Raw genomic sequence first — 24112 nt, forward strand, 5'->3', positions numbered from 1 at the left:
TTCCACATTTTATATTAATTTTCTAACTAAAATTTACTAGTATTTTCCATCATAATCAAGGCAAATTTTAAGTCAAGGGTGTATATCAAAGAAACCAATAAAGGTTATGAGGTTATTATTATAAATTTTTGTCACATGGAAATTTATTTAAATACCATTTATTCTATACAGTGGTAACTTCCAAATTCATGTTTCCAACTCTGATCTTTCCCTTGAGCTCCAGACATCTATGTCCAACCACCTACGTGACACCCCCTGCTTGGAACCCATCCCAACATGGATGGACCTCAAAGGCATTACAAAATCACTTAAATGTCCCAATAGGAAGGAGATTAGACTGCCCCTAACCCCGTATTCTTATTCCATTCCTAAGTCATCTACTTAAATGAACCTCCCACAATAAATGGAACCTCCATAACCCCTACCCTACTTGCTCCAGTTAAAACTCTCAAAGTCACCCTTAATACCTTCTTTGCCCTCATTCTTCACAGCCTGAGAGCCTATGAGGACACTACCATATCTATCAAAGGTATATTGATACATATTTAAACAAAGGTGTTTGTATTGATATTAATATGTATATTGATACAATGTTGATACATATCAATAATGATACATACATATTTATATAAAGGTGTAACCATATCCTGCCACAGTGTGTACTACAATTAGGTTGAACTCGATTTTTTAAAAATTGTTTTTATTTTCACTTAAAAAAAAAAAAAAGTACCCATTCTCACTTGCCCTCCTTGTAACCACCAATCTATTCTCTGCATCTGTAAGTTGGGGGTAAGCGGTTGTTTTTTCCTTTTCTCAGATTCCATATACAAAGAGAGATCATACGGTATTTGTCCTTTTCTAACTTAGCATAATGCTTTTGAGGTCCATCCATGTTGGCACAAATGGCAAATTTTCACTATTTTTAGGGTTGGGTAACATTCCCCTATATATATATATGCCACCATTTCTTTATCCATCCATCAGTGCACACTTTAGGCTGTTCCCATGCCTTGGTTACTGTAAATAATGCTGCAACGAACATGTCACATATCTGCTTTTGAATTACTGTTTTTGTTTTCTTCAGATAAATACCCAGAAGTAAAATGGCTGGATCACATGGTAGTTCTATTTTTAATTTTTTGAGGAACTCCCATACCTTGTCCATAGTGCACCAATTTACATCCCCACAAAGAGTGCACAAGGGGTTCCCTTTTCTCCACACCCTCAACAACCCTGTTAGTTATCTTTTTTTAATAACCATCATTCTAACAAATGTGAAGTGACATCTTATTGTGGTTTTGATTTGCATTTCCCTGATGATTAATAAGACGGGGCATCTTTTCATGTACCTGTTGTCTTTCTCTAGAAAATGTCTATTTAGATCTTCTGCCCATTTTTTAATCTGACTGGGTTTTTTGTTTGTTTGTTTTTCATTATTTTTGTTTGGGGGGGTTGTTCTTTTGCTATTGAGTTGTAGGAGTTCTTCATTTAGTTTGGATGTTAAACTCTTACCACATATATGCAGAAGCTTTTTATTTTGACGTTCCAAAAAACAATTTTTAGCTTTATTAGTTGATTTATTCTGGAATTACATTAGTAGAATCAAAGGGTACAAGCCATGCCAATTTTCTTCTGCTTCCAATATAAACTCCGGGAGAAAAAAAAGAATCTGCTACTTTCCACATGATTTCTATCCTTGTGTGAATGAATAAATGAATGGGATAAGCTTCTTTATCATACATAATTACTTCTCCAAAATTACTTTGAAAATTTTAATGAAGAAGAAGAAATCAACAGCTACCAATCTTCCTCCTTTTTTCCCCTTTATGTGACAATGGTTTATTATATACATGAAAAGCTGAATTTTACATATTTCATTCAAGAGATGAAAGGAAAACTTAAACTAGGTATTTTCAAAGATGCATATTATTATAAAGCAGCGTCTGGTAGCTTTTATTCTGGAGTGCTTGTTTTGAGATGTGCTATTTTTCTGGAGAATTGTTATTGCTGACCAGGTAGTGTTTTAAGACTAAAAACAAGGCCTGCCTCCCCACTGCCTGCCCGAGAGCTGTACTGCAATATAATTGACATGTAACATTGTGTAAGTTTAAGATGTCTAATGTGTCAATTTGATACACCTACATATTACAAAATGATTAATACCTTAGCATTAGTTAATAACTGCATCACATAATTATCATCTCTTCTGTGTGGTGAGAATATTTAAGATTTACTCTTAGCAACTTTTCACATTTAATATAGCATTACTAACTATAATCACTATGCCATATACTAGGTTCCCAGAATTTATTCATCTTAAGTTTGTACCCTTTGACCAATACCATTCCTCTATTCCCAGTTCCCAGGCCCTGGGAACCATAATTCTGGCTTTCTTTCTAGGAGGTCACCTTTTTTAGATTCTATATGTGAGGTCACACACATATATTGTTTTTCTCTGTCTGACTTATTTCACTTAACATAATGCCCTCAAAGAGATTCACCCACATTATCATAAATGGCAAAATGCCCTTTTAATGGCTGAATGATACTCCATTACACACACACACACACACACACACACACACGGATGTGAGATCTTCCCGATCCATTCATCTGTTGATGGACACTTAGATTTTTTCCATACCTTGGCTACTATGAACAATACTGCAATAAACCTGGGAGTGCAGATACCTCTTTGAGATAATGATTTGATTTTCTTTAGAAATATACCCAGAAGTGGGGTTGCTGGATAATACGGTAGTTCCAGTTTTCACTTCTTGAGGGACCCCCAATACTGGTTTCATAGTGGCTGCACCAGTTCAGTGCCACCAACAGTGCACCAGCGCTCCCTTTGCTCCACATCCTCACCAACGTTGGTTATCTCTTGTCCTTTGAGCATAGCTATTCGGATAGGTAGGAGGTGATATCTTACTGTGCTTTTAACTGGCATTTCCTTGATGTGTTGAGCAGCTCTTCCTCATATATCTGTTAGCCATTTATATGACGTTTTTGGAAAAATGTTTATTCAATTCCTCTGTCCATTTTTAAATTGGATTCTTTGGTATTCTGCTCTTGAAAGATTTGAGTTCTTTATGTATTTTGGATATTAACCCTTATCAGATAAATGTTTTGCAAATATTTTTTCCCATTCCATAGGCTGCCTTTTCATGTTTTTGATGAGCAGAAGCTTTCTTACTTGATGTGTTCCCACTTGTTTTGTTGCCTTTGCTTTTGATGCCAAGTCTATTTGTGCTTTATTTTTTTTAATGACCTAGTCCTTGTTGACTCCCAAACACTAAAAATTGAAACCGGGATCACTTTTTTTCTGTTCAGAAGAATATGCATATTGACAGTATAGTGGAAATCCTCAAATGTCAAGGATTAAAAAATAATGTATTTCTTCCAACAAGTATTACTGAGTAATAATTACCAAGCTATTTTCAAATTGATAGGAATGTAAAAAAACAAAACCAAAAAAAACCATAAATGCAAGTAAACATTATAGAATATTTTTCATTAAAAAATACCCAAAGTAACATGGCCTATTTGTTTTTTTAAATCATTAGAAACGAGTATTAAAAGAATGAGTGTTGGCGAAGATGCGGAGAAAGGGGACTACTCCTGCACTACTGGTAGGAATGCAAGCTGGTATGGCCACTCTGGAAAACAGCATGGAGTTTCCTCAAAAAGTTGAAAACAGAGCTATTCTATGACCCAGCAATTGCATTACTGGGTATTTATCCTAAAGATACAAATGTAGTGATCCGAAGGGGCACGTGTACCCGAATGTTTATAGCAGCAATGTCTACAATAGCCAAGCTATGGAAAGAACCTTGATGTCCATCAACAGATGAATGGATAAAGAAGATGTGGCATATATATATATATATATATATATATATATATATATTACGCAGCCATGAAAAGAAATGAAATCTTGCCATTTGCAGTGACGTGGATGGAACTAGGGGGTATTATGCTGAGTGAAATAATTATCATATGGTCTCTCTGATATGAGGAATTTGAGAGGCAGGGTGGGGGAGGTCGTGGGGGGTAGGGAAGGAAAAATGAAACAAGATGGGCTCTGGAGGGAGACAAACCATAAGAGACTCAATCTCACAAAACAGACTGAGGGTTGCGGGGGGAGGGTAGGTAGAGGGTGGTTGGGTTATGGACATTGTGGAGGGTATGTGCTATGGTAAGTGCTGTGAAGTGTGTAAACCTGATGATTCACAAACCTGTAACCCTGGGGCAAATAACACATTACATGTTAATAAAAATAATTAATTTAAAATATTTTTTAAAAAAAAGAATGAGTGTTAACATAATTCAATGACGATGGTGGTAGTGTTGTGACCAAAAATGATGATGGTAATTACCATTTACCGGGGTGTTATTTTTGCTAAAGAGTGCTGAATCTTTAATACAAATCCCCAGGTTTAAACTCAAATTTAACACAGCCTCACAAAGTAAGTACAATCGCTATCCTCCATTTAGAAATGAGAAAACTGAGGTTAGAGAGATTAAGTAATTTCTGAAGCTCATGAAGTAATCACGGAGCTGGGATCCAAATCCAGGCCATGTGGCTTCTCATCCCCCTAAACAAGATGCCCATCTTTGGTGAAGCAACATAAAAGGTGCAGCAAAGCAAGAACCAAGCCCTGGCCTACAATTAATATGATAACTAGAAGAGTGAGACATTGTCCCCCACCTTCCCAAACTATGGGTGGCCCCAGACAAACAAAGTCTGGACTGCTTTCCCTAGGAAAGCTATGAGCAGCCAACACTGTACAGGCTGTTCCCAACTTCAAAACTCCAAATGCTTATGAGAAGCCTTTCCAATTGGCAGACCATGTAGGAGGCCAATCACCCTTCTTTGTTCCCTTCCACAAGCACTCCTCACCACCAACACCTCTGCTACACCTGGCCCTGCACTCCCCAACCCATCCACCCACAAACCGAAGAGCTGTGGGCAAACCAGTACCCATAAAATATCTAAATGTTGGGAAATCACCTCTCTGAATTAATTAATTAGCCATGTGGTGCTCTGCTCAGCATTTAATTTAAATATTTTCTTTAGAGCCTAACTAAAATAAATCCATTTAGGAGGAAATTAATGAAATCGTCTAGTTAATGAAGTCTATTTAATACAAATCATTTCAATTCCAAGTCATCAAACTCTTTTATATCAGTCCTTCCCTCTGCCAATTCACATTAAAGTTTAAAAAGATGACTCTATTCTCAGTTATATGTAACACTGCCTAATGCTTTCTTCATTCTGGAACTAGGAAGTCATAAAATTATGGAGAAATTTAAAAACAAAATAAGAAAATCCCCAGTTAATCACATACTCCACTTCCATTGCTAACACCTCCCTTGGCAACACCCGCTCACTAGGATCCCTGCGTCTGCCCTGCTCCTATCCATTCACCCTCCCACTGCAGCCAGGGACACAGTTCTCAAGCGGAGAACTCATCTCATCACACACCACTCTCAATTTTCACGTACCCATCCGGCGGATTCAGCCTGACTATATCTTTTAGGCAAGTCTTGCTTCATCCTGACTTGGTCAGAATGCTTTGTGCCACCTTTTGTGGCATGACTCCTTATCTTCAGACCGTTATTTGTTGGTAATTCTACATTTAATTTCATTTCTGTGATTGTTTAATTCTGTATCTCATGATAACCCATGAGGACCTCAAAAGGACAAACTGTGTCTCCTTTTGTTTGACACTGTATTACAGCACTGAGCATAACGGCTGGCACATAATAGGTGCTCAGCAAATTAGTTAAAATAACTAAAAATAAGTCTAAAATAAGATAATATTTTATCTAAAAGTCTTATTATCTTTCAAAGGAAATTATTATATGTGCTGCCTTTTAAAATTATTATTATTATTGTTATCATCATCATTATTCTGAAATCCTAGTGTGTAAAAATTCTCTCACATGTTTAGGGGTAACTAAAGGAATGTATTCACGGGCCAAGTCAACAAGAAATTAGGTGGGGGGGGCGGGGGGAAAGGGTGAAAAGGAGGTTATTAGGAACCCCTCAGCCCACTCCTACCTCCAGGATATGGACATTCTAAAAAATAACTGACCTCATGCGGCAATTTAGTGTTCTAGTCTTGACAACAAAGGAATTTAAATCTCAAAACTTTCTCTTATCAGGCACACGCCTGGCAATGTGTTATGTAAGGAGAAGGATTGAGTCTTTAAAGAAATTAAAATTAGATTTGTTTCAATTATGAGCTGTGAGCTCTCGCTGTAATTTAAGCAACAAGCCATTTCTTCAGAGCTCATTCTTCAGGGTTATTCACGTTTTAGAAACTATTCCAGATACAAAAATACGTTCTTCATTCTCATCTAAAAACTAGAGATGTGACTGTCTTCGGCATAAATAAAAACAAAAGAGTACTTCTCTTCCACATTATCAATACAGCACAGAATGTATAACGCCCCCTTTAAAGGACATGTGTACACACGTTCTCCACAGAGAAGCAAGATACGCTCCTACTGTCACCTCCCTGGACCCTGATTATTTTTCAGTAACTTGATGCCAAAACAAGTAAAATAATGAGTTATGCCTAGGTAGCAAAAAATAACACCCAAAACAGTAGAAAACAGTGAACTTTTAAAACTAAACCATGTCCCTTGCCTGAAAGTTGTGCCAGACATGTATTTCAAAAGCAAAATTTATTACTACACATTTCAATGATACTAACATCAGACATCTGATGGGGCAGAAATATTGTGAACACAAGAGCACAAAACTACATCAGTTTCTAAGTTAGGAGAATGATGAAAATGTGTGATATATACCTCAGCACTAGCTTCAGCCAACATGCAGAAATTAATGCTTGCCCATGATTCCAATAAATTTTTAAAGTCTCCTTTTCTCAACATGCTTCCAACTGAGGACACTGGCCAAACTGTCCCCCAGGAAACCCTGGGTTCTTCCCAAAAAGCAGCAGCCAGCAGTCTCCACAACAATCCACCTGGCCTCCAGCTCCCACTCCTCAAGTTCATATAAACTTCCAAAAAGTTTAAATTACTATTCCCTTCAAGCCTTCTTCCACAAATAGCAAGGAGCAGATGGTAGAAGACATTCCCTGGCGCCTGGCGCCTGGGTGGCTCAGTCAGTTAAGCATTTGCCTTTGGCTCAGGTCATGATCTGGGGGTCAGCCCTGGGACCAAGCCTCATGTGGGGCTCTCCACTCATCAGGGAGTCTGCCTCTCCCTCTCCCCCTCCCCACTGTCCATGCTCGCCGCCCTCTCCCTCTAATAAATAAAATCTAAAAAAAAAAAAAAAAGTATTTCCCAAGGTCATCACAAAAATAGCACACAAGACATCATTCCTGGTCAAAACAAAATTACATCCGAGGATGACAAAGGAAATGCTTGCAACTAAGCACCTGGAGCACCAAAAGTATGAAAAAGAAGACGGTAACATATGGAAATGGCTTTCTTCTTGCTGATCACACACACAAAAGCACACTTCCCCCAGCTTTAAGTTCTTGGGCAGTGCACCTAAAATCAGTTTTAATGTTCTCACAATCGGTCTCAGGTGACTGGCATGCGGAGAGAAGTGAATACAAAACATTTTTCTACTGTAATCTAATTGGAATTTTCAAATTTTACTGCAGTACACAGAGGAAAAGCAGGAATGACCTAGACCTCCTTAAGGAGAACCAAGGAAAAGTTCACTAAAATAATAATAAATAACAGATAACAAAGACCAAACCAGGAAGAAATTGAGACAAGAAACAGCTTGACACTCGGGAAAGCACATACAGACAAACACATTACAACAGCTGTTCTAAGAGGTGCTACAGATAACATGGAAACCATTTCAGTTTTTCATCATTTGGCAAAATGTCAACGGAGAAAACTGAGAATGAGACACTAAGAGTAAATAAAACATGATGACCGTGTGCACACTTGGATTCTCTGTTCCCTTTTACTCGAAAGCAGCAATGTAGAATAGGGACAAACAAAACAAGGCACATTTATATACCCAAAGTAGATCTAGAATATTCTATCTTATGAAACCAAACCTACTCCGAGAACCCAAGACAACACATGCTAAGGCCATTTTGAATGAACTTGGGTAAATCCTGGCCATTGGAATCAATGTAGGCACCAAAACAAAACTTCCTCAGTGCTGTGCATGAAACTCTAATAATTAAAGGATAATGAGCAAATTAGGTACTAATTAGGTACTTCAATCTTCTCTTGCTATCATTTAAATTGTTGCCTCTTAATCCTAATATCTATGAAAAATAATTTTTCAAAATTTCACAAATTCACAGTGATCTGGTATATAATTTACACCTTTTTAATTCTTATTTTTTAGTTTTTATGTATTTGACAGAGAGAGAGACGGACAGAGAGAGAACACAAGCAGGGGGAGCAGCAGAGGGAGAGGGAGAAGCAAGCTCTTCACTGAGCAGGGAGCCCAATGCAGGGCTTGATCCCAGGACCCTGGTATCATGCCTGAGCCAAAGGTAGATGCTTAACCAACTGAGCTACCCAGGTTCCCCTGTAATTTACAGCTTTGAAAGAAATTGCCCCATTACAGACACTGATGGCAGGGCCACTAAACCATGGTTTCAAAGTTCAGTGAGCCCAAATACCACCTGGACTGTTTATAAAATGCAGATGCCCAGGCCTGGCTAATGGAGACCTTATTTCCCCAGGCTAAGTATCTATCTGCATTTTAAACATGACCAGGGGATTTTCATTAAACAGGACACTTTTTAGAGCAATTTTATTGTGTAAGAGAACTGTAATGTCTTTTTTAACCTAAAAAAAAAAAAACAGGTGTCAAAATCCTTACTCAAGAGTAGCTGCCAAAAATACTTGAAAACACTCCAGGATGATTAAATCCGAGTCAAATTTCAAAGCCATGGAGAGGAGCCATAAAACTGACTATATGCAACCCTTCGGTCTCAATAATGCATCTGACAATACCATGAATGTGAGTGTGGACAGTCTGGATTCTTAATCATATACGTATATTTTTACAGTTACAACTTCAAATGGGTCCTCCAAGAAGCTCATTCAAAAACTTAAATTGATCATATATACATATATATATGTGTATATATATATACATATATATATAAAGATTTCTGAACATAAACACAAAAAATAAAAAATAAGTAAGTATCTCTGAACAAATCAAACAATAATTTAAAAGTTCTTTCAGTCTGCAATACATGGTATTCTCTAACATTTTTCTATTTGGAAACTGAATTTAATCTGCATGATATAAAACTCCCTGAAAACTTACTTCATTTACTAATATTTAAAACATTGTCCTTCAGGCGTGCCTCGGTGGCAGAGTCAGTCAAGCATCTGACTCCTGATTTCAGCTCAGGTCAAGATCTCCAGGCCATGAGATCAAGCCCCACGTGGGGCTCCAAGCTCAGTAAGAGTCTGCTTGAGATTCTCTCCCTGTGTTTCTGTCCCTCCCCACCTCGTTCTCTCTTTTTTCTCTCTCTCTCTCTCAAATAAATCTTTAAAAATGGAAAAATAAAATACCTCTGATTTTAATAGCAACTATTTTAGAAGATAATTTGCTTCTTCTTCCATTTGTGTGTGTAACCTAATAGTTAATTGTGTTTAAAGAAGATTATTATTTTCAGTTGCTGAGTAACAAATTACCCCAAAGACCTAAACAATAGCATCAACCACCTTTACCTAACTGATCTGTACAGAACACACAATCCAACAACTGCAGAATACACATTATTTTCAAATACACATGGAACATCCACCCAAAATGCCATATACTGAGCCTAAAATAATAGTGCATTTCCAAAGATTTTTTTTTAAAATCCTACTGCTGAACATCTACATCTCAGTATTCTACCTATCTAAAACATGCACACTGCTAAGGTGGTTGATACTATTGTTTAGGTCGTTGGGGTAATTTGTTACTCAGCAACTAAAAATAATAATCTTCTTTAAACACAATTAACTATTAGGTTAATAGTTGAGGCGCTAGGACGGACAGTGAGAAACTGTAACCTATACTCCGTGAACCCACAGAGCAGGACTGCAGGTGCCGTGTGCACGAGTCCTCTGAGCTCCATGTTCTCGAGCACTGAGACAGGGAACAGCCCCCCATCCTACCCACCCAGCAAACCGAAGTCCACAGCAGGTTATCCCAAGCAACACACCAGAGCTCGGCCAACCGCAGAGACAATCTTTAAAACATTCTGATTCACTCTATCGAAAGGCACAACATGTGAACAGGATGGTACCCATCTGCGGCAAAGCCTGTCTGTACACAGTCAAAAAGGAAACACAGGTGGAGAAATCCAGGCACGCTCATCTCTGCTGCTCAGAATGCAAGAACGCCAAAGGCGAAAGTACACCAATGGCCACCTCTGCCTTCTCCACGGTAATCTAAGTATCCAAAATAAGAACAGCAACGACTACACCAAACCATAAAACGAAACGCCGTGGGGCACGTGGGTGGCTCAGTGGTTAAAGCCTCTGCCTTCGGCTCAGGTCATGATCTCAGGGTCCTGGGATCGAGTTCCGCATCGGGCTCTCTGCTCAGCGGGGAGCCTGCCTCCTCCTCCTGTCTCTCTCTGCCTGCCTTTCTGCCTACTTGTGATGTCTGTCAAATAAATTAAAAAAAAAAAAAAAAAAAAAGAACGAAACGCCGTACACAGCTAGGCTGGCACGGCCATGGTTAATGGGTATGGAAATATATTGATAATCAACTCAAAGAGAAAAAGCAGGCCACTGTTCAATCCTTTCTACTTTAAAGAAAGTCCGTGTCAGTATTTGAGCCAAGAGAAGAGTCAGGCCACCAAACCCACTTAAGCAACACCAGGTTTGAGCTCTGGGCAGCAGCGTCAGGTGATTATTTCCTTCTTTATGTGCTTCTTTTCCTTCACCAGGAGCTACAGTATTTTTATATTAGAAAAAGCAACCAAAAAAAGAAAAAGAAAGAAAACAAGGAAGGGGAAGGGAAAATATTGAAAGATTAACATAACATGAGTTCATCTCTTTGTAATATTAGAGCTGCGCAAGGGCACCTGTTTGAATTCTTCATAAACACCGAGAGTTGCTTTAAGCTTTGAAGTTGAACCACACCAATAAATTGACTGTAATTTAAGTTTCTAGGTAAGTGGATGGCAGGAAAAGGATCTGAGAGTCACCTTACACCCAGCTCACTGAAAAGCCCAAAAAGGAGAAGTGACGCCAAGAGAAAGAGCAGCAAGTCCGACACGGGCAGAACAGTTCTGCATTTTTGATCGATGCAGGAGCTACACGGGACAAACTCCACAATGGCATGTGCTAGTGAATCAAAGCTCCCTGAATTGACACACTATTTCGTATCTGGGATTTTTCATTTTCCTCAAGATTTCAAGAAAACATAGAGGATATCTGCCAGTTCGGAATGAGGCACTGCGCTGTCGGGAAAGCAGAAGCCGAGAAGACAAGACAGCCGTGCTCGGCCATCTCCCAGCCAAGTACAGGCATGGAGGGAGGGTGACGCCAAGGGTCAGTAACACGAATGGAGGGGAAGGGGGAGAAAGAGAATTGGGTTGTGGGGAGAGGAGGAAGGTGGGCAGTGGGAGGAAGGCAGAGACAGGGAGGGAGAGAGCTCCCCGGGAAGAACCAGAGTGAGTCTGAGATAGCTTCACCATCCCCCAACCCCATGATGTGACCGCTGGCTTAACCTATCCTGTGCCATGACACACATGACGACACACGACGTGTGCAGCTAGCAGCCCTTCCATAACTTCATCATGACCAGAACACAAACAAGGCTGTGGCCAAAGTCTGCTCCAGCCCCATAACCCCACGACAATAATCATCTACATGCAAAGCCAAATATTCTGTCACAAATTCCTAAAATACTGAGTGTCACTTCTCCTCCTCATTCCCTCAAAGAGCAGGAAAAAGGGTGAGAGCAAGTGAACAATGATGTGCTTGGGAGTGGTCCCATTCGTGATGCCGAAATCAGAGGACACGGAGGATGGTCCTACAGTCTAAAAGCTCCCCAAGAGCAACACCAAGAAAAGCGTGGCTTTTGGAACACAGAGCGCATCCAGGGAGGATGTCTGAGATGCCTCTGCTCCCTGGGACGCCTCTACTACCTGGGATGCACCTGCTCCCTGGGACGCCCCTGCTCCCTGAGATGCACCCACTCCCTGGGGAGCCAGGTAGAGCACTGCCCATGCCTACTTTGGGACGGGCCAGTGCTCAGGTCAGAACTCAGAGACCTTGCGTTATCACACACAGAAACAGACCTCAGTTGTCAAGAAAGGGGGTCAGTTTGGTTAAGACAAAGGAAAAAATGGCAGGAGAAACTTTTAAAGAGAATTCCATTCGAAAAGTTGGAAATTTAAAATTCTGTAACATAGTAATCTTAATAAAGCCCAGGTGTCAAGAAAAGCAATATACCGTAGAATTCAGTATAGTGAAGACTCACAATACTTGTTTTATATATATATATATGTATATATATATATATATATCTTTTATATATATATATATCATATATATATGTATATATATATATGATATATATATATCTTTTATATATATATATATATATATATATATATATATATATATATAAAAAGGAGTGACCCAAATGTTCTTTAAAGTAAGTTTCTAATTAGAAAGGGAAGTACTCCCACCTAACCACCCCCCCTTCTTCACTAAATGCATCCTGAATGGCTTCCCTGGATTTGAACTCACTCTGTCTTTATCGTCTGCTACATCACAGAGGGTATCATCAAGGTCTAGTATTCCTCCATCTCCATGTTCAAGTCGGTGCACCTGTATCCAGTAGTTTGGATCCTGTAGAGAAGAGAAACATCAAATGTAGGAAGTTACATAACCAAAAGAATGTTTAACACCTGAGAATCACTAAAACAGAACACTTACTAAAAACGCTTGTTTAAAAAATGCTGAATTACCAATCTTGTCACTTTCTCAGTGCTCAGAATGCAGCTCAGACACTACTTCTCAAAATTATTAAACATTACCATAAAAACTACTAATGCAAATAGCATGTAGTTACTCTGCACCCACATTTATCTGGACTTCTTTCAAAGGAGAGTCAGTACTCAAACTGGTCATCCACAGAGACTAAGTTTGTAAAAATACATCTCTCCCTCTCTCTCTCTCTCACGCACATGCACACACACACATGCTGTGGCATCCGTCTTCATTCTAGAGCCTTACTCTGCATGATTCCGAGATTACAATGTTGTCCAGAGTCCTTAGGACACCTGTTGCTATGGTTCCAATAGTGCTCCAGTGAGCCATCAAAGAACAAATTCCCCAAACAAACCACACTCTTACTCTTCCTTACCAAAAGGTATTAATCCTCCAAGGGTAATCAGGTATAATTAATATCCTGGGGGAGAATAAAGAAAGCTGCACCCAACCATCATTCCCTAGCCAGTTAGAACAGAGTCATCCTGCCCTCTGCTCCCCACTCCCCAAGAAAGCTGTAGGAAGATCTAATCAACTAAAATATTAACTTTCATTTCTAAAACCCTTTTAGCACACAATGAAGCAGACTGACCTCTAAAATGTGGCTTATAAAAACCTCTTCTTGCTTCCCTATCCTCCCCACACTCTCCATATGAGATCATAACCTAACAGCTTTTCTATAACATTTGGAGCTACTCCTCTGAAATAAATTTCCTCCTAACAATTTTCTCAACCCCTTGACTTTTCTATTTCAGGACCTGCTATGTTCTAGCCTTTCTCCACCACAGTTAGTTCCCCTTTCACACCCCGCCTGTATTAAGTCCTGCGTAACTGTCCCCCCCGCCCACCGTGGAGGCCCAGTGCCTCCTCTACGCAGGGCCTCACCTTATCGTCCAGTCTAACCCTTCTCACCCCTCATGACACACCTCAGTCATCACCTTTCTTCCTGACCAGAAAGCCCCCAAAACAGTTTAGAAGTCTATCTCCAGTCTCACTGTTAATGATTCTAAAAACCATAGTACTTTGGAAAATAGTACTCAGATGTAAATGCTGAGTCTTTAAAAGCTGTTAATACTGTATTTTTTTTTCACAGGCTAAAATAATTGTATAAAACTTTCCGTTGACCCTATTTTACTCTTCAGTCACTCTACCAACTCTCTAACTCTCTTTAAGGCAAAATTATTAACAGATATGTTGTTTCACATTCTTCTTCTCTCATAATCCTGTTCCAATGAAGTTTCCTCCCCACCACACACTCAAAAATGTCCATTAACGTTACCAACAGTCTCCATATTGTTTAATGCAATGGTCCATTCTCAAGACTCATCAGCCTTGGTCTATCAGCAGAATGTTATATAGTAATCATTCCCCTGCCCTTTCAAATACTCTGTAAACCTGGCTTATAATCTTTCAACTATCTGATCAAGGCCTGTAATTAGACAAGATCAGTAATCTCAGAATTACTGAGATTCGGTTGTCTCCTCTCTCCAGAAGGGTCCTGATTCTATGGTCAACTATGGCCAAGTAGCCATGACAACACCATGTCAGAACATTTATCAGGACAGCACTTATTAAATGCCACTCCATAATACGTGCTAAACAGAAACTGTCTGGAGAGAAAAAACCAAGAAGGAAATCAGCACTAATTCCAAGAGAGCATAACCACACACACACACCCCACAGATCTAAACAGGGCACATAAAAATGACCTCTTCCCACAAGAGTATAAAATCCAGGAAGGACATTTTTGCCACTGAGAAATACAGCTCCTTCAAACAGTAGCCTCTCTCAGATTTTAACTGGCAGCTTTCATCAACACAATTCTCTCTCAATAAACAGAGGATCTGCTGTATTTTCAATGGAATAGTGAAGAACCTATAAGGAAAACTTTTCTTAAAAAGTCAGAGTGTGTTTGTTGATTCTACTTTGGTAGTTCACCCTAAAAACTTTGAAATGTTAATAGCAGAAACCATTGTTGTCCCAGCTATAGAAACTTAGAAATGTAACTGAACAAAAAGTTGTGATAAGGCACTTTTAAAAATACCAATAAACACTAATTCTACAATAAATACACCTGTTATGAGGTTTAAAAACCAACATGACATAACACTCAATTTAAAAAAGAATCTGTCTCACTCGGGATTAGTTCATTTAAAATAACCAAAGATCTAAACACCGAACAATAGTTTTATGTTCTGACAACCAAAAATCCCTCACACACGAGCAAGAAACAAGGAATGATATTCATCAAGGGGATGAAGACAGAGCTACAAAGAAGCAAATGTCCCGGCCAGACAAGGGTCCCCAAGGATGAAGCCAACCACCGAGAAGAAATCCAGGGACAAAACCACAGAAAGAATCACTGCTTCTCACCCAGGCTAAGAATAGGAGCCGGGACCTGGCCTAAGGCTGGAGACAAAGAGGTAGAGGAACCATTTCTAAGACCAGATGAGAATGAAAGCACAGGTGTGTAATTTGAAAAAAATGCAAGTTGCAATGAAAGGTGTTGCCCACTCTATTCCAGGACACAATAAGAGCAAACAGTATGGGGGAAATCCTAATGAAAGACTGGCCCCTCAAAGAAATCCTTCCAGCTCTACAGAAAGCATCATCGCATTATGCAACACAGCCATGAGCTTCCGTAAGCTGTGACCTGTGGAACACACAGCCTCTGCCTATCTTACACCCACATAAGCTTCAAGAAAAGTATCTGCCACTGGAAACGGTGGTAGCCTGCTCTTTGCAGTGACCATGCGTACAGCAATGGTCTATATCCTGTCAGATTTTCAAATGAGAATATATATGTAAATATAAGACTACAAAAAGATAACTGAAAACTCGTGTTAATTTGAAAATTAATTACTACTTGCAAAACACAGGATGAGAGCAAAACCAACCACCGATGCCCTCTGTGAGAAATTAAAATTTATCAGATAAGACATAAACAAAAAGTCAAAGGAGGCAGACCATGCGTCATAAGAAAAACAGACGTAAAAATGCTTTGAGTTCAGAGGAAGGAAAGATTACTTTTGCGTGGAAAGATTCAGGAAAGGCTTCTAATGAGCAGGCTGGAGGAAGGACGAACACAAGAGATCATTCTGAGCTGAAGGACAGGTATGAACAGGCAGGGAGGAGGGGCACGGTTTATTCATTAAACTGGGAGCACAAAATGGGCCACGCAACAGAAACGGAAGGTAAAAACATCCTACCGAAGAGACCCACGTGTACTCGGCCTCCCCCGTCCTGAACCCCCCCGGAAACTACAGTCGTTAGGTATTTTTCAAGGTATTTGTATTTGTATCCCCACAAAAGCAAAGAGAACAGAGAGAAACAAGGGTAACAGAGCGGCAGGAGGGTGGGAATGATCACATGTGGAGCGGACGCAAGAGAGTGAACCCCGTGCCGGACTGCGTGGGAAACCAGGCAGCAACATGACCTCCTCAGGAGAGCCCTAAGCCGCTCTGGAATTGGGGAAACCAAGTACCTCAGAAGACAGGAATGAACATGGGAAGAAAAACCGCAGAATCGGCTGAAATTCTCTTTAAGCAGCAAAGCCCAGTTTCCGTCCTGGCTGCACACAGCACTGGGACGGCCCCAGCAGCTTCCTGGAGGCTTATACTGCAGAGATCTCTGAAAATGGGGTGGGACGGGGGGATGAGTGAACATTTTCACACTGAGTGGAGAAATCCTGCTCTCTGCTTCCATGTGTTCCCGGAACACAGGCAGCTGGAGTCAAGCCACCTAGACAAGAGCCTGGACAATCTCTCCCTGGGCATCTGACCACCTGAAGAGCAAAGGGCCAGAGGAATCTAGCCAGCCAGGTGCCCCTCCTGTGCACCTCAGCTTCTGAGCCCTTGCCTACACTCTAGGGTCTGTGTTCGAGTTAACACCCCTTACTCAGCCAGCAGGCAAGGAACAGACCCCGAGGAAAACCCAAGGATGGAGCAAAGGCCGAAACAAATAGAAAAGACACCGAGAAAAACAGGCTGTATAAAAAGAAGATGGTTGTAAAAAATCCATCACTGATACCCAGGAGAGTTCAGATGATGGTACAACCAGGTAGCAAAGGAAAATGAAAACACAGGGAAAGAGGAAAGGAAAAAAACAGAGAGGAAAGCCAAACAAAAGCCTCTTAGAAGTTAAAACCACATCAAGTGAAAAATCATTAGAAGATTGGAGAGGAAGTGAAAAAATCGCCCCAGAAAGTAAAGGAAAAAAAGAAGATAAAAGCAGGTAATAAAACAGAACGCGAATCAAGTTAAGTCAAGCCACTGAATCATAGAAGCTCTAGGAAAAAGAAAACTGGGAAAACAGGGGGGAAAAAATCAAGTTAGTTCCCCAGAATGACAGGAGTTTCCATATTAAAAGGCCTGTAGAGAACCCAACACAAATTATGAAAACAGGAACACACCAAAACCAAAAACAAAAACAAACAAAGAACAGGCACACACCAAGGCACATCAGAACAGAAGAGACAAGCAGAAGATAAAACAAAAACATTCCAGAAAGTAAAATACAAGTACTATATAATGAATGGATAAGGAATCAGAATGAGTTTGGCCTTCTAGAGAGCAACACTAGAATCCAGATGACAATGGTACACTGTCTTCAAAATGCCTAAGAGAAATGGTCCCCAGGCAAGAATACTACACCTCACCCAACAGCCATCAGTAAAGTGCAAAGGTAGAAAAAAATGTTTTAGAAATGCTATTTCTCCAAAAATTACTCTCTCCGCACCTTTCTCGGGAAAGTGCTCAAAGATGTGTTCCAAGGAAATAAACCATGAATGAAGATGGCATGGCGTATGAGAATAGGGGACATAACATAGAAGAGAATTAATTCCCAGAATAACGTGAGGCTGAGCCCGGATATCAGTGGGGCACCAGGGGCGGAAGGTGACCGGTCCTCAAGGAAGTGGGCCAGAAGCTCCAAAGGAGAGGTCTTCAAGAAGCTGAGAGTACCCACTGTAACTAAACATGCCAAGATGTTACTTTTTAACAACTGGCTGAGCTGGACTAGAATTGGTTGTAAATTCACAGAAGACCAAACAAAGGAAAAAGTATCGTTCGTTCCAGGGAAACCACAAAGTTACAGGAAAATGTCCCCAATGTATCTATCACACACAGTTCAGCTCTGAGCAGCTTTTAATAATGAAAATAATGGGTACATCAAATACTTAATCAAATTTACAATTACTTTGGAGGGAAGAAAGTGTGTGTGCATGTACATGTATGTGTGTGAGAGAGAAAGAGAGAGACTGAGAGCGCGAAACCTCTCTCTCCAGACAGAAACAGAGACCCAAGAAGTGGCTGCAAGAGAGGGGGCAAGGCACATGTGGGGCAGTGAAACTGGCTTAAATGTTCCATATTAAATCAAAAACATGACAACGGCAACAAAAAGCAATATAAGCAGTTGACACAGAAATATGGAGGTAGTATCAAAAGAATCAAGTGCAAGAATTGAAAAAGGCCATCTCTCAGGGAGCAGGTATGGCTCTTTTCCTAAAAATCTGACTATGCACATCCATAATGTTGGAAAACAAAAAGACTGGGGAGAAACGGCACGAAAAGTTCCTGAAAATAACAGGCACAGCACGCAGCTTGAAGTGAGCATCCATCAGTCCTATTAGCCAGGGGATAATTACGCAGCCGAGACAAATGAGGTCAGTCCGTGATACAACAAACAAAAAACATTTCGCTTTTAAAGTCAAAAGAAGAGCACGATGGATAGAAATTAGGCCACATTCTCGATTCCCTTGGTTAAGTCTATCTAATTTACTTAAACCCAAAACAAAACATTTTTTAGAATACATTTTATAGTTCTCTTTTTAAAAAAATGAATCATTGGAATTTCAAGAAGGGGTATACACAGTTTTGAATTTATCTAATCAGCTCCATTTCAAAAATGCCTAGCTTTTAGTATAAATTCAAACCAAAGGACCTATTTTCAATTTTGTTGTAACAAATGTTGCATTAAACAGATTTTTCTGTTGCTTTCTTAACAAGACCTGAAAATACAGGTGGTCAGAAAGCACAGCTGATGTTCAACGATAGAACAGTGGCCTCCATAGCAATAAGGGAAGATCTAATATTCCATGCCAAGTGCACTCCCCTGCTTCCCACTTTTCCATCCCAAACCACACCCAACACACATACCACCACTGCACCTCCACACCTAACACAGAGCAGCCACAACCCTGATGACTTCCCTGAAGGTGACTGGCTTCATTTACTACATCAGTCAAAAAAGAAAACAGCAGCATGAAACCAAAGGTGAATTCCAACCACATGTAAGTAACTTTCTAGCATTTTGTTTCATTAGAACTGCACACAATCTCTTACGGAGTCACACTGTAGCCCAGCCATATGGGCAATCTGCCCATTACTGACCTCTAACTCTGACACAACTTCCACAACATCGCCTGAGTCAAGGCTGCTCCCCCAGTTCTGCACCACTCCACAGAAACAGAGGAAAGCGGGGAGGGATAGGGGGCTGGCTTGGGATGGCACCAGGACAAGGATAAGAAGGCAGTCACCACCAGTATATTTGCATTATGCCTTACAATCCTAAAAAACACACTCACACTCGTGCATTATCCAATGTGGTAAGAGGGTTTATGATCCTTGCTTTCGATGAGAAAACTGAGCCGCAGAGATCCTAAGCTGCTGAAAAGAGGTCACAGTGAGTAAAGCTGTTGGCCAGGACCCCAGGCGGCTTCCGCTGATTCATGTCCCAGCCTTTCTCAGACCCACGTGGATTCTTTTCAAACGGGAGCATTAGAGTGGCTGTCCTCTGGTTACCGCCCCTCTTCCCAACCTCTTTATATTTTGCATAATGGAGAGGTATACAACATATTTCTTCGAATAAAAAGTTTTTGTTAAAAAAAAGTTTGAAAAGCCACCCACCTAAACACTGTATTACATTTTCTAATCTCATCCATGATTTAAAGCTGAGGTTCTCAAAGTAGTTCATTCCTGCATTATCGCCTGGGAACTAGCCAGAAATGCTAACATTCGGGAGCTCCACCTGGCCCTACTGAATCAGAATTTCTCAAGGCGGGGCAGGGCCCAGCAACCTGTGTCTTAACAGGCCCTCCAGGTGATCCAAATGCACACCAGAGTCTGAGAACTCAAAATTTGTGGTTTAGAATTGAGGCCGCGTGGGGGCTGAAATACTTTGAATTTCTTTTACGTATTATTACATATCACGTCATAAATTCATGGGTTTAATGTTTTCACCCACATTTTTTTTTTTAAAGATTCTATTGATCTGTCAGAGAGACAGAGCATGAGCAGGGTGAAGCAGGCAGAGGGAAAAGCAGGCTTTCCACTGAGCAAGGAGCCCAATGCGGAACTCGATCCCAGGACCCTGAGATCATGACCTGAGCAAAGGCAGATGTTTAACTGACTGAGCCACTCACGCGTCCCTCACCCACACTTCTTAAATCAGATGTTAGTTACTACACCTTAAAAATGGTTACCACACACACACACACACATACACACTTCCTATGATAACCATATAGATGTACTTCTTCCTTTCATCTCTTGTCCTGAATAATCTAATTACTTTCCAACTCATCTTAATGCTTCTAGACTCCAACCTTTTCATTCCTGTCCTGCATCTTGCTGCATAACTATCTTCATGAAATACCCATTTCATCATGTCCCTGTCTTGTGACAGGAGTCATTTGCACTGACTCACGACGTTCCAAAAGGTTAAAATCCAACATCCCTGTCCAAGCACCCACTCCTCCCAAGGCTGCATTTCCAGACTTCCCTTGGCTCCCATCACAGTCCATCAGTCCTTCCAGACAGTTCTCAACACCACATCTGGGCCTTCAACTGCTCTCCTCACTGATAAAACCAATCACTAGGAACAGTGCCTGAGACAGAGTAAATACTCAATAAATATCAGTTCTGTGAATTAGTTAGCCCTTAAGTTTTTTCATTCAATTCCACGCCTGGAACAACTTTCATCCCCACACCTCCAACTATGTGGCTTGTATATGTCCTCTCAAATGGAGATCAGAAACCACCTCCTCTGTGAAATGCACTCCAACCTCCAAGTATTTATCTCGACCACATATTTGTGCTGTTTGTTTATCTCTAGTTAAGTTCCTTGACGGCAGGAACCATCATCTTTTTTTTTTTTTTTGCATGGAACAAAGAACAATGCACCATGTTGTGTAAGTAATGTATAAAAAATAAAGGTAATAACCCTGTTAGATAAGAGAAAAAAATTAAACAAGAGATCCTCAGAGACCACAGTCAACAAACACAGACTTGTACTCTCCTAACTGCCAAAAGAAATGCCACGGGCATGCTGTGCCATGTCAGGACCAAGAGCCCCCATTTACAGTGTATCTTCCGACTCCCAGAGCTGGCTCTAGACATTCACACTGTATCTTCTGACTCCCAGAGCTGGCTCTAGAAAGGCTGTGAGGTTGTTCCAGCTGACATCCCAGGCAACATCTGATGTAGAGAAAGAAGACATCCAGGTACTTCTCCCTGGCAGTATAAAGGAACCCAAATTCCAGTAGAAACACCATCATCCTCACCCACACAGGTGAGTCCCCAGCAACCCCAGCCTAAAATGCCTAATAGAAGTGAGCTGAAGCCTGGATAAACGTGCCTAGAACCCAGGGAAAGGAGGGTAAGACAAAAAGCTCACCTTTTGCTCAGCTTGGCCAATCAAGTGCTCCCCACTTTAGTCCCAGTGAACATAAGAGCATGCAAGGGCACGGAGATGGGCAGTATTGTTACCTGATGAGCTGGTAGTGGGTGAACAGAAGGCTTTTCTAAAGGAAGGGGAAAAGCGCAACAGATCCAAGCCCAAGTCCTTAAAGGACAATATAGATCTATAGGATATTGCTCCAGAACTGAAAACATCTGTTCATAAGCTTTACAATCATCAGCACTATGGAAGCAGGCGCCTGGCTCTGGGCCCCCCTCCATATGCACTCTGCTCCTTCACCTTTAGGGTACAAAGGGCCAGTGGGGGGCGACCAGGTACTGAGCACTTCCTGGTGATGAGAGGACTAAAGAACAGGAAACTTGGGGTGTCTGGGTGGCTCAGTGGGTTAAAGCCTCTGCCTTCGGCTCAGGTCATGATCTCCGGGTCCTGGGATCGAGCCCTGCATTGGGCTCTCTGCTCAGCGAGGAGCCTGCTTCCCTTCCTCTCTCTCTGCCTGCCTCTCTGCCTACTTGTGATCTGTCAAATAAATAAATAAAATATTAAAAAAATAATAATAAAAGAACAGGAAACTTGCTTGAGCTTTCACACATGTAATTAGAGCTGAAGGGGAAAGAGAGCTCAGATACTCCGACTTTTAAATACCTGCTTGCCCTTTTTTGCACAATTGTCTCTTGGGGAGGATCAAATAGATTCGTCAGGGGTACAAATCTGGAAGGGAAAACTTGACCAAAATAAAATTCTCTTTTCTTCTTCTTTTTTTTTTAAAGATTTATTTGTTTATTTGAGAGAGAGAGAGAGCATGTGCAGGGAGGGGCAGAGCAGGAGGGAGAGTCTTAAGTAGCCTTCCCACCTAGCACAGAGCCCCATGCAGGGCTTGATCCCACAACCCATGAGATCACAACCTGAGCCAAAACTAAGAGTGGGATGTTTAAGCAACTGAGGTTACTCAGTTGAGGGCCACTCGGGTGCCCCTCAAGTCCTCTTTTCCTTCTCTTTTTCTTAGAATAGAAGAAATGAATAATGAAAAAACTATATCCCCCACCAGTTAATACACGTGACTCTCTTCGATACTAGAAAGTAGTGCTTCATACCATGTTACCTATCAAAAATATACAGATTTCAGAAGTCAGTCATGCACCAGGCAGTCCTGAAATAAAAACTGAAAAAAAAAAAAATCCATAAACATTAAAATAGGGCCTGGGATACCTCAAGGTAGAGACCCACTGTGTGACAACCACAGTGGCCCACAACACATGTCCAGTTAATGACAATACTATACAGTGTGAGAGCTTTTAAAGCTAATTGAAAATGTCAAATTTTTTTTAGCGTTTACAAAAGAAATAACCAACCTAAAAAACCTTAAGGTCACTCACCCAGCCTAACAAAAGAAAAACCTACCCTCGTGTATTTACTATCCAACCAGCAAACAAGAGAGGCTGACTCAGACCAGAAAGAATTTCTCTGACCTGGAAAGAAAGCCTCACTGCAACAAGGTAACTCTAAGTAGCTCAGAATTCTAAAAAACAAAAACAAAAACAAAAACTTGACCCTGAAGCAGCTCTCCACGAGCCCCTCATATTACTTAACCCAAAAGCCACCACCCCATTTTTCTTAAAGAAATTATCTCAAATCACTTTAAGGTACATGACTAATCCCTCACGCCTGGCAGCACTAAACAGGAGTGAATCAGAAGAAAGGGTCCCCAGCAAATACAGGAGAGGAGACTCTACGGAAACTGAATTTTGACAGAGAACTCGCACCTACCTTCAATCTCCTCCTCGGAAGGCAAGACAAACAGTTACCCAACTGTGCCCTGCGGCCCCTGCACTCCAGGCCAGCACACCCCACACTGTGCGGGGTCTGGGTCAGAGCTGCACAGCACCACAACATCACAACACAAGTATGGCCCCCAAGGTAACGGACACCAGACCGCAGCACTCAGAACGAACGTGCTCAGACCACAGCCACTTGGGAGGGTGTGGAGACACTATTGGAGGGAATAGGAGACACTATTCCCAGTGTCTCCTCGGGACTGCTGATGTCAGAGGTGGGGCTTCCTTCTCCTCCCAGGATTCCCCTATCATCAGTCAAGGGAGGGATCCATGATGGTATCTTCAAAAGATTTGCCCAAGACCAGAGAGTGCTCTTGACTCTTATTACCATGGACATCTCTGCAGGCAATGGAGGCGAGGAACATGTGTCAGCTTTTAGGAAAGATTTTCAGTACAGAAGGAAGCAATACAGACAGACAAAGGGTATTTACAAACACACACAAACACACACACACACACACACACACACACACACACCTCAAATACCAAGACAGAAGCTAGTCAGCCCATGGGACTTCCTGGTCACTCAGACTTGATACAGCTCGTTTGTACCATCCTAGAAAGCCATACCATCTCCTCACTTGTGTAAACCTTACTCAAAATTCAAA

At 41.0% G+C, this 24112-nt stretch overlaps 1 protein-coding gene across 16 annotated transcripts in view; it reads right to left on the reverse strand.

Moving 5' to 3' along the window:
• The window catches only part of PARD3 (par-3 family cell polarity regulator), a 649759-nt gene that overhangs the window by 523803 nt on the left and 101844 nt on the right, over positions 1–24112 (reverse strand). For all 16 annotated transcript variants that reach the window (XM_032837827.1, XM_032837836.1, XM_032837840.1 and 13 more), the window contains exon 2: positions 12733–12834. In XM_032837827.1, coding sequence (XP_032693718.1) covers positions 12733–12834 — 102 coding nt within the window. The remainder of the gene's footprint in view (positions 1–12732; positions 12835–24112) is intronic.

Source organism: Lontra canadensis, unplaced genomic scaffold (genome assembly GCF_010015895.1).
Source record: "Lontra canadensis isolate GAN:19392208 unplaced genomic scaffold, GSC_riverotter_1.0 scaffold100, whole genome shotgun sequence".
Taxonomy (NCBI): Eukaryota; Metazoa; Chordata; class Mammalia; order Carnivora; family Mustelidae; genus Lontra; species Lontra canadensis.